At 28.6% G+C, this 12,999-nt stretch overlaps 1 protein-coding gene across 1 annotated transcript; it reads left to right on the top strand.

The window, feature by feature from the left end:
- Nucleotides 1-2,577: 2,577 nt before the first annotated feature.
- LOC129314122 (uncharacterized) lies at nt 2,578-2,985 on the top strand. The gene has a single exon (XM_054957492.1). The coding sequence runs from the start codon at nt 2,578-2,580 to the stop codon at nt 2,983-2,985; it is 408 nt and encodes a 135-aa protein (XP_054813467.1).
- Nucleotides 2,986-12,999: the final 10,014 nt, after the last annotated feature.

The raw sequence follows: 12,999 nt of genomic DNA, 5'->3' as shown, positions 1-12,999 counted from the left end.
GAAGGATTGCTACCTCATGCATAGCATGAGTAAAATTTAAATTCTACAATTGGATCATACAGAATTCATGATTAAGCCATTCAAGCAACTTGAAAAAAAATTTTACCATCTAAATTTAGAAAATATCGTAGTGCTTCAAGTTCACTTCCTTAAACTATTTGTATGTAGGTCAAAAAAATTATTAAATATATTCAAGAATGAATCTCATGAAATAAATCTACCCTTACATTATTTCTTAGCTTCTTCTATTATAGTAAATTGATCTTTTTTTCAAAAAATTCTTACCTAGTAAAATCACTTAGTTTTCCTTTAAATAGACAATAAATTAACATTTAAAAAAATGGCACTCCTCATATGTGATGAAATATTTTCTGTCACTTTAATTATATACAATCATCTTTTATTAGATCGTAACTTTTTTCTAAACCTAGTTTTCTTTGATAATGATCTATTACCAGGAGGGCATAGCCTGCATTTGCTATTATGGGAGGCAATTCCCCTGGGTAAAAAGTGAAATTTAGTATAATATGTCTCTAAAATTCAATGCCCCTTATAAAAATTTCATTTGTTTCTATTAAGAATTTTATTAGGGGGCGAATGACATTAAATGATGAAAAGATTAAATTAAACTAAAATAAGAATAAAAATATATGAAAATTCAAAATCAGGACAAGTAAATTTCTAATTACAAGATCTTGTCTCACTAAATCATATTTGAGCTATCTAACTAAGTGATATCTTTGTCTATCATAAAGAACCTGCAGCTATTAAAATTTCAAAGAGTTTATATTAAAAAATGACAATTTTTTACTTACACCTTTCAGTATCTCTAAAAATTAAAATTTAAATATACAAAATATAACAATTTGTGTAAGTACAATTACATGAAAAATAGGATCATGAAAAAAAATTAATAAGATCTCAACCAAGAAAAAAGAAAACGTTATATGGAGCCATTACCCTCCACTTTAATCTATTTTAATTATTATCATGACACATTAAACACAAAGGAACACAAAAAGATAATGAAATGAGTATCTAAATGCTAAATACCTTGATGATGATGACTCAAAAGAACAAAGACTAAAGTATATAATTCAAAAAACAAAGAGCTACAATTCTAAAATTTCATGTGATCTTTTAGTGGAGAGTATAGAAAATCATTTTGGTAAATCAGAATCTAATATAAATCTAAGGTTCATGGGGTGTGTGTGTGTCATTGTAGCAAACATTGATTACATCATATCTCCCCTTAAAAATAGTTTTTCCTTTTATATTCTTTTGTTTAAAATACCTTAAAATTCTAAATAAAAAAATTTTTTTTACCATAAAATGTCAAAAAGAGAATTATCCATGATATTGCCCGTGCGACGCACAGGTACCTTCTGCTAGTTTATATGTATTTTTTTATTTTAGTATTTTATTAATTTGAAATTAGACATGTCAAATATTATATATATATATATATATTAAAAATTATTTGCTAATAAATCAATAAATTAAATTAAAAAAATTGCATCCTTGACCTTACATACCTAAAAAGCTTTATTCTTTCAGATTAAAATAAAAGAACTTCAATGTGTTGGTAATATTAACAATAAAAATTTATTATAAAATAAATAATATATAAAAATTTTACACGACTTGATTTAATTAAAAACTAACATCTTAAACATACAATATGCTGACTTAAATCCAAAACAATAATATGTCGATGTCATTGACATCAAATCAGAACCATAAACTGTTTTGACTTCGATATATATTATTATTATATATTGTAATTAAATTGTTATTATTATTTTGATACGTCAAATCAGACTGTTTTGTTTTGATTTCAAAAACTGTAATTGATTATATATTATTTATTTAAAACCCAATAAAAGATCATGATCAGACTCTTTGCAACTTTGCATGATATTAACATTAATATGAAACTTGAACGATTAATTTACAAAAAAATTGGAATTAAAGATTAAGATTTAATATTTTATAAAAATTATTATAATAAAACATAAAAATAAAAAAATAGATTTAAATATTGTTAAAATCTGATCTCTCATCAGTGTAAGCTAATTTACAAACTATAATTAAATTGAATAAATAAATTTGATTAAATTTTAACCGTTAAATAAATAGATCCTTTGATTATTGATATCTATCAATATCAATATTTGAATTCAAACATTAAATCAGGGTAAGGTCCAGAGATATCATTTAGAACACATTTTTAAGTAGACTCGAAAAACTGCTTCTGTAATTCTGACTCTGAGCACACAAGCAAAAGAGAGAGCATCGATCCATGGACCTGCTACAGCACCAGCTAAAGCTAATTCTTCGATTCAGATCAGCGTTCTTCGTTCATGACCCCCTCGGAGAAATCAACCTTTACAAGGTCCAATTCTCCGACGTCGTCTTTTGCAGCTGTAAGCGGACATCATTCTCTCGCCTTAACGGCGACCCATGGTACTATTGCCAGCACATTATCTTCATCTTTTATTGTGTCTTCAGGATCCCCCTAGCTGCTTCAGCAGGACTTTGGGCCCTACCATGCTCCGCTGGATTCTGAACCTGCCGATGTCGCCGGAGGCTTTTGCCAGCAAGGAAATCTGCGACATGTTCATGGACAGGATCTTTAGTAATTTTGGAAGAAAGAACGATGATGCTGCAAAGGTGGTAGTGGAGGATGATGTTGCAGAGGTGGTAGTGGTTGATGATGTTGCAGAGGTGGTAGTGGACGATGGTACTGGGGCTAGTGATGACAATAATGGATGTCCGATTTGTTTGGAGGAGATGATGAAGACGGGAAAGGAAGTGAAACTTGTGGCCTGCGAGACGTGTCAGAGTGTGGTTCATGAACGGTGCTTCGTCGAGTGGAAGAAAACCAAAGAGAACAAGGCATCACTTACGTGTGTCATTTGTAGAGCTCCATGGAAGAGCAATCAAAATCTCGATGGTTCTGTTATTGACTCTGCAAATGTTTGATCATTTCATGACTCCTTTACCTCACTTCGATACAATAATGCTGATTTAATTATTTGTAGCGGCTTCTAATATATTGAAATCAATTAATTTTTTTTCAGCCTAGTATTTATACTAATACAAATATCAATTTGATGGGTTTCATGTTTAAATTCGAATTTGAAAATTTTCATATTCAAGATTTAATTTCAAATCATTGTAGAAACCTATCCAACCATTTTAATTGATTCAATTCCTGAACTAGCCACGTCTTTTTTTTTAAAAAAAAAAAAGTAGGAGACAATTACCCATAATATCTATTCACCTATTTATATTTATACTCCTTTCACATAGTAAGGAAACACATGTGGCCACCACAATTTTTCCCACATTTTGGAAATTGTTGTTGGTGTTCCTCACCAGTCAGGTAATTTAATTTGTCAAAAGATTTTTCAAATGTTCTTAAGCACTAACACACACAATACAATATTTTAGATGTTGTAGAAAAAAGTGTACGGGACTGTATATATTAGTGCAATTCACTTCAGATATAACACAGGTGGTAGCTCCAGATAATTTTATGGCTGCCAAATATGGAGATCCATTATTTGTATAAGAAGCTTTTGGTTTGTGAGATTTGTGAGAATGTTGTTCAGCTATACTTTTGTGAAAATCATATGTATTCAGTTTTATATGATTTAATGGTTTATACTTTATAGCTCAGTTCATATATGGCCAATTTTTTTTTTTGAATAAAATTTTGGGCCATCGCTTATAACCATGCATATTATACAAGAATTACTGTTTTTACATATACACTCATGTAATATTTAATATACTTGTTTTTAATTAAATTAAAGTTAATTAACCCGAGCGTGTTGTGCGGAAGAAGAGATTGTCAAATTATTCATCTCAAGTGAATATTTCAATTTTGTTTGGAGATAACAGAATTTGGTTAATGAATACGGTAAAGGAACTTCATAAAAGCTTAAGAAACACAATTTTAATAGACTGTGAGATAAGATAGAAAATATTTATAATTTGATAAAAAAAGCTTCTTTTGGTTAGGAATACAGATAGAAGACTTTATAAAAATTGCAAGGTGATCCTCGAAGATGCTGTAACGACACAACATAGAGTCCTAGTCCTTGATGTGTGTATTATGAGTAAAATTCAAAAGCGTCGACAAGTAGTAGCACCAAGGATTAGGTGGTGGCAATTAAAAGATGAGAAGCAAGATATTTTTAAGCGAAATCTTTGGACAAAGGAATTTGAAAATCTCAGGGAAGTGCTAACATCATGTGGGAGGATATAGCTAAAAAGATACGGGAGGTTGCAAAAGTAGTTTTGGGAGAATCAAAAGGTTCTGGTCCCAAAGATAAGGAGTCTTGGTGGTGGAATAATAGTGTACAGGACAAAATCAAGTATAAAAAGAACTGTTTTAAAGCCATACATTTGTGTAACAATGAGGAAAATTGGGAGAAGTATCATATGGCTAAGAAGGAAACTAAGAGAGCTGTAAGTGAAGCTCGTTCTAAAGCTTTTGAAGAATTTTATAAGAGTCTTGAGACGAAAGAAGGAGAACGAAACATTTATAAGATTGCCAAGAGTAGGGAAAGAAAATTAGGGGATCTAGAACAGGTAAGGTGTATTAAGGATGAAGAGGGAAGAATTTTAGTTACAGATGATGAAATTAAAAACAGATGGGAGACTTACTTTTCCAAACTTTTCAATGATGGAGAGGGTTCATCTAGTAACTTGGAGGATTTAGTAACTGGTGAAGGAGAACAAAATTTGTCATTTTATCGAATAATACGTGATAAGGAGGTAAAGGAAGCTCTTAAGAAAATGGCAAATGGTAAAGCCAATAGACCTGATTGTATATCTATCGAAGTGTGAAAATGTTTAGGTGAAGAAGGGGTGAGATGGTTAACTAAGTTATTTAATGTGATCTTACGGTCCAAGAAAATGCCTGATGAGTGGAGGAGAAGTACATTAATTCTTATTTATAAAAATAAAGGAGATATTCAAAATTGTACTAACTATAGAGGGATTAAACTCATGAGCCACACAATGAAATTGTGGGAGAAAGTAATTGAACACAGGTTGAGATTGGAGACAAGTATTTTTGAGAATTAGTTTGGTTTTATGCCAGGTAGATCAACTACAGAAGCGATTTATCTACTAAGGGGACTAATGGAAAAGTATCGTTGTAAAAATAAAGATTTACACATGGTTTTTATTGATTTGGAAAAAGCTTATGACCGTATACCAAAAGAAGTGCTTTGGAAAGCGTTGGAAAAAAAGGGAGTACGGATTGCTTATATTAAAGCCATACAAGATATGTATGAGGGGGTAAAAACTAGTATAAGAACGCCTAGTGGTCAAACAAAGCATTTTTCTATAAAGATTGGACTATATCAGGGATCATCTCTGAGTCCTTATCTGTTCAACTTGATCTTAAATGTTTTGACGGAACATATTCAAGGGAAAATTCCCAAATGTATGCTCTTCGCAGATGATATTGTTCTTATAGCAGAGACAAGAGAAGAGATTAATTGCAAACTTGAGTTATGAAGGAGGACATTGGAGTCGAAAGGTTTTCGTTTGAGTAGGAGTAAGACGGAATATTTATATTGTAAATTTGGTAAGAGACTATTCGACAATAATTTGGAAGTAAAATTGGGAGATCAAATTATACCTCAAGTGGAAAAGTTTAAATATTTGGGAGCCATTATTCAAAATGATGGCTAAATCAGTGGAGATATTTCACATAGAATTCAAGCTGGGTGGTTTAATTGGAGAAAAGCTAAAGGAGTTATTTGCGACCGTAAGGTGCCTAATAAACTTAAAGGAAAGTTTTATCGCACTGCTATCAGACCGGCAATGTTATATAATAGTGAATGCTGGGCTCTAACGGGACAGCAAGAGTACAAAGTTGGAGTAGCAGAGATGAGAATGTTACGATGGATGTGCGGACATACACGTAAAAATAAAATTCGAAATGAGCACGTATGCGAAAAAGTGAGGGTAGCACCTATTGAGGAAAAAATGGTAGAAAATCGGTTGAGATGGTTTGGGCATGTACAAAGAAGACCAAGGGAGGCACCAGTGAGAAGAGTGGAACATATAACTTTGAGTCCGATTAAGAGGGGTAGAGGAAGGCCTAAGAGAACACTCTTGAAAGTTGTTGAACGCGATCTCTTAATTAATAATATTTTTAAAAGCTTGATAAATGATAGAGCACAATGGCGTCTTGCAATCCATGTAGCCAACCCCACCTAGTGGGATAAATGCTTGTTGTTGTTGTTGATAAAAAAAGCTATAGATACACTCATATTCAAATTTGTTTAAATACGATATTTTTAATACGGTTCATCATCATAGCAAAAGAAATTCCTTCTTTTCAAATAGAGAAAAAATAAAAAAAATATAAATAATAATATTAAGGGTAATAATAAAGATCAGGTTGAAAAGTTCAACAATAAAACAAAAAAAAAAAGGATCAAAATACTTTTCAATATGTTTATTTGTCCTGGAAAGTCATGCTAGCAGTTTAAGAATTTGATAAATTACTTGTAATTGATGATTCGCCTCAAGCGTTTTGAGTTTTGATAAATCACGTGTAATTTACAAAGAGTTTCAATATTATTAACAAAGGTAAATCATGGAATTAAAAAGATGAGATCTAATATAAGTCATGATTTGATAGAACAAGGTATCTTAACACTATAAAATTACACACACACACACACATTCTTTCTTTAAATATTAGAACTGAGTAAAATATCTCGTCGTCAAGACTCCTCTTAACATTTGACATGAGTGTGAAAGAAGTAAGTTAAAGGGAAAAATAAATTATAATTCACAATAATTTTTTAAATTAAAATATCCTCATCAGGTACGTCATCTCATTTAAAATTGAGATTTCATTTTATTAGACAGTAATATTGTTGTGTATCATATTGCAAGTAAATATGTTTATATAATTTCCTGATGTAATTTTCTCATTATATTTTTTTAACTAAGATTCCATGTATTTCAATTATACATTTATTATTTTAGCGTACTCCTTTATCATATTATTTACATTTGGATAGGTTGTACACTAATATTTTCTAGTCCATTAACTTGTGAACCGATGTAAATAAGTACTATAGAGGCTTATATTATATCAGAATTTCATATTGTATATCCAAATTATCAATACATTATCGGGGTATATTTGATATCTAAACTTGCACATATCAATCCACTTACTTTATATATTATAAGGAAAATAATCACCACCAATTGTTACAGGTATCATTATAAAACTTGTGACAATTAACACTCTTAGATTAATAATAATTGGTTATTCATTTTTTAGAATTATCTTTGAATTTTAATTTGTTTTATTTTATTCAGTTGAATAAAAATATCAATTTAATATCAATTTAAACTAACACGTTTGAAATTATATATGGGCGTCACTTTTTGGCTCCAAGCTCGTGAGCATGGCTCTGCTTGATAGGGGTGCTAGAGATTAAGTTCTTGTTTAGTTTTGTTCTATTTTTTGTTTTTAAAAATTATTCTGTAAACTAATTTTAAAGATTAATTTTTAAAATAAAATAAAATAAAATAAAAATATGTTTGGTTATATTAATTTGAAAATAGTTTTAGGTGACATTTGGATTCATGGATTTGAATTTTAGATTTGAAATGCAAAATCTCATATTTAAAGTCCATTTATTAAAATATTTTGTTTGGGTAATTTAAAATATTTCAATGAAAAAAGATAAATGAGTTGAGATTCGAAATGAAAATAAAAAATTAAAAAGAACAAATTTCTCTATATTTTTCAATTAACAAGAGACGATCAAAATGAAATACGAGAAAAGATACAAGAGTCAGAGATATTAATAATTAAAAAATTAAGAGAATAAAATATTTAAAATGACTAAAATTTTAAATGACTAGAGTATATAATGAATTTAAATTTGAATTCATAAATTTTTATGTAGCCAAACAAGAGATTTGGACTAAATTCAAATGAAAATTGAAATTTTCATTAATCCAAATGTACTACTAGAGTTAGGAAATGAAGGATGGTGATCCCTGGTGATTAATGATTATGGCCTATTACAGTGATCAGCCATAATTGGAGATAATTTACAATAATTAAATATAGCATGCTTTAAAAAAAATAAAAAGAAAACAACATCATAACTCTAACAATGTTTCCATTTCTCGTTTTAAAAAAAAAACAGTTTTAAAAATATTTCAATTCAAATTTTATTTTTGTTTAAAAATAGAAAATAATTTTTAAAATCAAATAGCTCCTAATAGATCTAACGTATCCTTCACTTTTTTTAAATAATGTATGTACTATGTGCTGTGGGGTAAAACATTTGAAATCATTTTACAAGCAAATATTGATCCATTTTAAAAGAACGTGGAAAGTATGAGAAATCAGGTTGAATAAAACTAAACTGAAACTGAAAATTAAATCGAATCAAATCGAATCAAAGTGAATTTTTATTATTTGATTTGATTTATTTGAATTTTTGATTTGATTCAATTTTTTTGAAAAATATTTCAGTTGATCGGTTCAATTCGATTAATAAGATTTAAAATCAAACAGACTGAACCAATCGAGTTATGATGTATATATATAATTTATTAATTTATAAATTATATTTAGTTTATTAATTACTTTATTTTATTTTATTCTTTTTAATTTTATACTTAAATAAAAGTAAACATATAATTTGATAAGTTGAAACCCTAACTCTCATTACAATGAGCTACTACCACTTTATAAGCTCAATTTTATATACAAATCTTGTCTATTTTAGTAAAAAAACAAAATTAACCCAAGTCCAAGCAACTCAATATAGAGTTCAAAATCAAATTAACTGATTGAACCAAATTATTAATTTTAATTTGGTCTTTATTCGATTCGATTACCTTATTTAATTCGGTTTGGTTCATACTTTTTGTATTGTTTGATCGATCCTTTTTACACATTTTGGTATTGAATCGAATTAAACCAACTGAGACCCTACCCCCTCAAAATAGACACGTTTTTATCCTAAAATTATTATTAAAATTGTTTTAAAAAATTTAACTACATAAGAATAGGCATAAGAGTCGTTTTAAGAAATGAACCGGATGGTTAGAACATCAATTGAAACTGCTGGCAGCTCAACTTAGATTAAAAAAAAAACTACATTTTTTTAATTGACTCAGTTTACAAGTTTAGTCATTATTGAATTAGAAACTAAAATGATTATAAAAGAACTGAACTAATCTAAGCATAATATAAAAAATGTAAAAAAAATATAATATTCACACCGTTAAAAAGTCTTATCGCCCAGACTAATTTTTTGTTTAAAAAGTTGTGATTTAAATCCTCCATTGATGGGGGTCCGGCAAGCATGACTTGGGAAAAAAAATTATATATAGGTTTTATAAAGTAAATTTATTTATAAAAAGTCTTATAAAATTTAGAAATCACCGCCAATCTTTTAGGATTTAAATGTAATTTAAAATTAGACAGTAAAGACAATGATGTCTCTATTAAATATACATTACATCAATCAAATAATTAATTTACTACTTCATTAATAATTTATAATTATAATTACTTCTTACAAATTGTAATTTCACATTTTCAATTGTTAAACAATCATATGTTACTAACAAAATTTAACATTAATTATTTATAACTACTTTATCAATAATTTATTACTATAATTTTAGTTTTTTATGATTATAACTTCACATATTCAATAGTTAAACTGATCAGTTTAATTATTGAATATATAAAATTACAATTATAAAAAGTTAAAGTTAAAGTTATAAATTATTAACTGATATAATATTTAATCGAAACATTAATATCTTTTTATCCTAAATTCAAATTATACTCAGGTCTTAAGAAATTTAATTATAATTTTTAAATTTTATGAGACTTATTTATAAATAAATTTATGGAGGAATGGCATTAAAGGCCCTAAAAACAGAGTTTATTATGCTTAGGGCCTAAATCAATTTGAAATTGCTTTGTAAGCCTTAGGGCTTCGATTGCAATATTTTTCAGAGCAAAAATACTATTTTGCCTTTTATTTAATTTGAACCAGAAATGGTGGACGAATTTGAACCAGAAATGGTGGACGATCCTCAAAGAAATAAAACAAATGAAGCACAATTCACTGTTTTTCTTATCTTCTTTCTCATTTCACTAGTCATTGCTTTGTCGTGGTTGATCATTGCCAACGTAGATGAGTGTAGAAGTCGTAGGTATTGATAGACGAAGCACAGTTCATGATTTTTCTCTCTTTCCTTACACATTGATAGTCATTGCTGATCTTCTTTGTCTTCCTTATCTGAGCGACATCATCTGTTTCTTGGAGCTTCTATTATTATTGTTTAGAGGTAAGGATCTTTAATTTTATTTCTCTCTCATTGATTCGGTGTATGTGTATCTTTTAGTTGTTGAAGTTGTAATAGCTCTCTCATGTGAAGTACAGATGTTTAAGCTCGCAAGTTTACTTGTTTATCTTGTGATTCTACTGCTAATCTAATCAGAAAGTTGTTGAATCATTTTGGCCATGAAATTTTTAGAGTGAATTAGTTGTTGTACAGTAATGATAGTTAACTTGTTCATATTGAATTTTTACATGTGAACTGAATAAAATATGATTCAATATAAAGAAAATCTCCTATAAAAAATGTTGAAGTATTTGTTGTGCAAAAAAAAACTGTGAGCTGTTGTGCATTTTGATAAATTGAAATCCTATGACTTTTAGATGAGAATATATGAACCTTATGTTGTGCATAATAAATGTTGTGTTGTGCACCATTTGCCTAACTTAAGCATTTTATTAAGTTTAGACTACTAATAAAGTAGAATCGTATGAATTTTTAGTTGAAAATATATGAACCTTATGTTGTGCATAGTAGGTATTATTATACATTATTTGCCTACTTGTGCTTACTAATATAAGCTAAAGGTTGCTAAACCATTAAGTTGGCTGTGAAAATTTTAGAATGAATTAATTGTTGTACAATAGTGATGGTTAACTTATTCATATTGAATTTTGATATGTGAATTGAATAAAATATGACTCTCAATGTAAAGAAAATATGTTGTCAAAGATGTCGGAATATCTACTGTGCAAAAATGAACTTTGAGTTGTTTATGTTTAACTTTGAATTGTGTAAAATAAAAGTTGGGCTTCTATATGTGAATATTTATCTAGATTAATTTGTTCATTGCAAATTAAAATAAAAGAAGATTTATCATTGTTCAAGATGTGGGGAGGCTGGACACAATGACAAGATATGCAAGAATTCTAACCTAACATGAGAAGTAGTCACATTGTTCCTTTTTGATGTATATAGACAACTATAATTATATATATGAAAGCATTCTCAAGTAATATTTTTTAGATAATTAGGAATCACAGGTATTTTTTGTTTGTATGTAGATAAGCAACTGTTATATGTTTTGAATATAGTGGCTAGCTTTTTATACATATTAGACTTGAAATATCATGTTAAATTTTATGTGGGTACTTGTTTCAGTACTTAGGTCAGTACCAATATGAAATTCTACATATCTGATATAATTATCCTTCTTAATATTGAAAATGCATGGACTTTTTGTTAAGCATGCGTGGATATCGTCTTGTACATAGTGGATATTATGTCATGTATGGTCTACCTAATTTGTCATTTCTATTGAGCCTTGGCTTGTGAAATACTGGAAATGAATAGACTTTCTGTTGAGCATGAGTAGACATCATTTTGTACATAGTGGATGTTGTGTTGTGCATGGTTTGCCTAGCTAGTCATTTTGTTGAACCTAGGCTGATGATGAAATATTCGAAATGCATGAATTTTTTGTTGAGCATGTGTGCATATAGTTTGGTGCATAGTGGATGCTGTGTTGTGCATGGTCCGTCTAGTCATTTTTTTTAGAGCCTAGGCTAGTGAAATACTCAAAATGCACGGACTTTCTGTTGAGCATGTGTGAACATCATCTTGTACATAGTGAATGTTGTATTGTACATGGTCTGCCTAGTTATTTTATTGAGCCCAGACTAGTGAAATATTCAAAATGCCTGAATTTTTTGTTAAGCATGCGTGAACATAGTTTGGTGCATGGTGGATATTATATTGTATATGGTTTACCTAGTCATTTTTGTTAGAGTTTAGGCTAATGAAATACTCAAAAATGTATGGACTTTCTATTGAGCATGCATAGACATTGTCTTGTATATAATGGATGTTGTGTCGTGCATGATTTATTCTGTTGTTTCAAGAGTTCGCGCAAGTTTTAAATTTAAATCAAACAAAGGGCAAAATAGTATTTTTACTCTAAAAAAAATATTGCAATTGAGGCCTCGAGACCCGCAGAGCAATTTTAGATTAATTTAGGCTCTAAGTATAATAAACTTTATTTTTAAGGCCCTTGATGCCAATATCCTTAAATTTATTTTATGAATCTTATATGTAATTTTTTTAAAAAAGAAATAGAAGAAGAAGAAGCACGCAGAATGAATTGGGAACGAGGGAGCTGAGGAGTGTGTTATGAAAGAGGTGGGTCCCACTATTTTTTATTTTCTTTTCATCTTTTTTTTTTCATTTATTTATTTAAGACTGATAAATCTTTAAATCTTCTTCCATAATTTTTTAAGACTCTCATAAAATCCAATAGAGTTAACTTAATTTGTATCTTTACCTAAATATAAATTTGCATAATATTTAAATAATTATAATTTCTGAGGTAGGAAGATAATTTGCATATATTTATTTTATCTCATTTACACATATTATTTTTTTCTTAAAAATTATGACTTGGTATCATATTCTTAAAATTTAATCTATCTTGAGTAATTTTTTTCTCTCTTAAATAATTACATGATAAATTTCAATTACTATAAAATAGCCTCTTAAATTCAAATTAACATTAATAAATATTTGCTACGTATCTTCCATTAACTCAATGAATTAATTTCTGGTGTCATTTAAATTTTAAAATAAAAATTG

The sequence above is a fragment of the Prosopis cineraria genome, unplaced genomic scaffold (assembly GCF_029017545.1).
Source record: "Prosopis cineraria cultivar Desert tree isolate PC_DT_omini unplaced genomic scaffold, ASM2901754v1 PC6, whole genome shotgun sequence".
In the NCBI taxonomy this organism is placed as follows: Eukaryota; Viridiplantae; Streptophyta; class Magnoliopsida; order Fabales; family Fabaceae; genus Prosopis; species Prosopis cineraria.
Note: the sequence above shows the minus strand (reverse complement) of the source record. Positions and strands in the feature narration are given on the sequence as shown.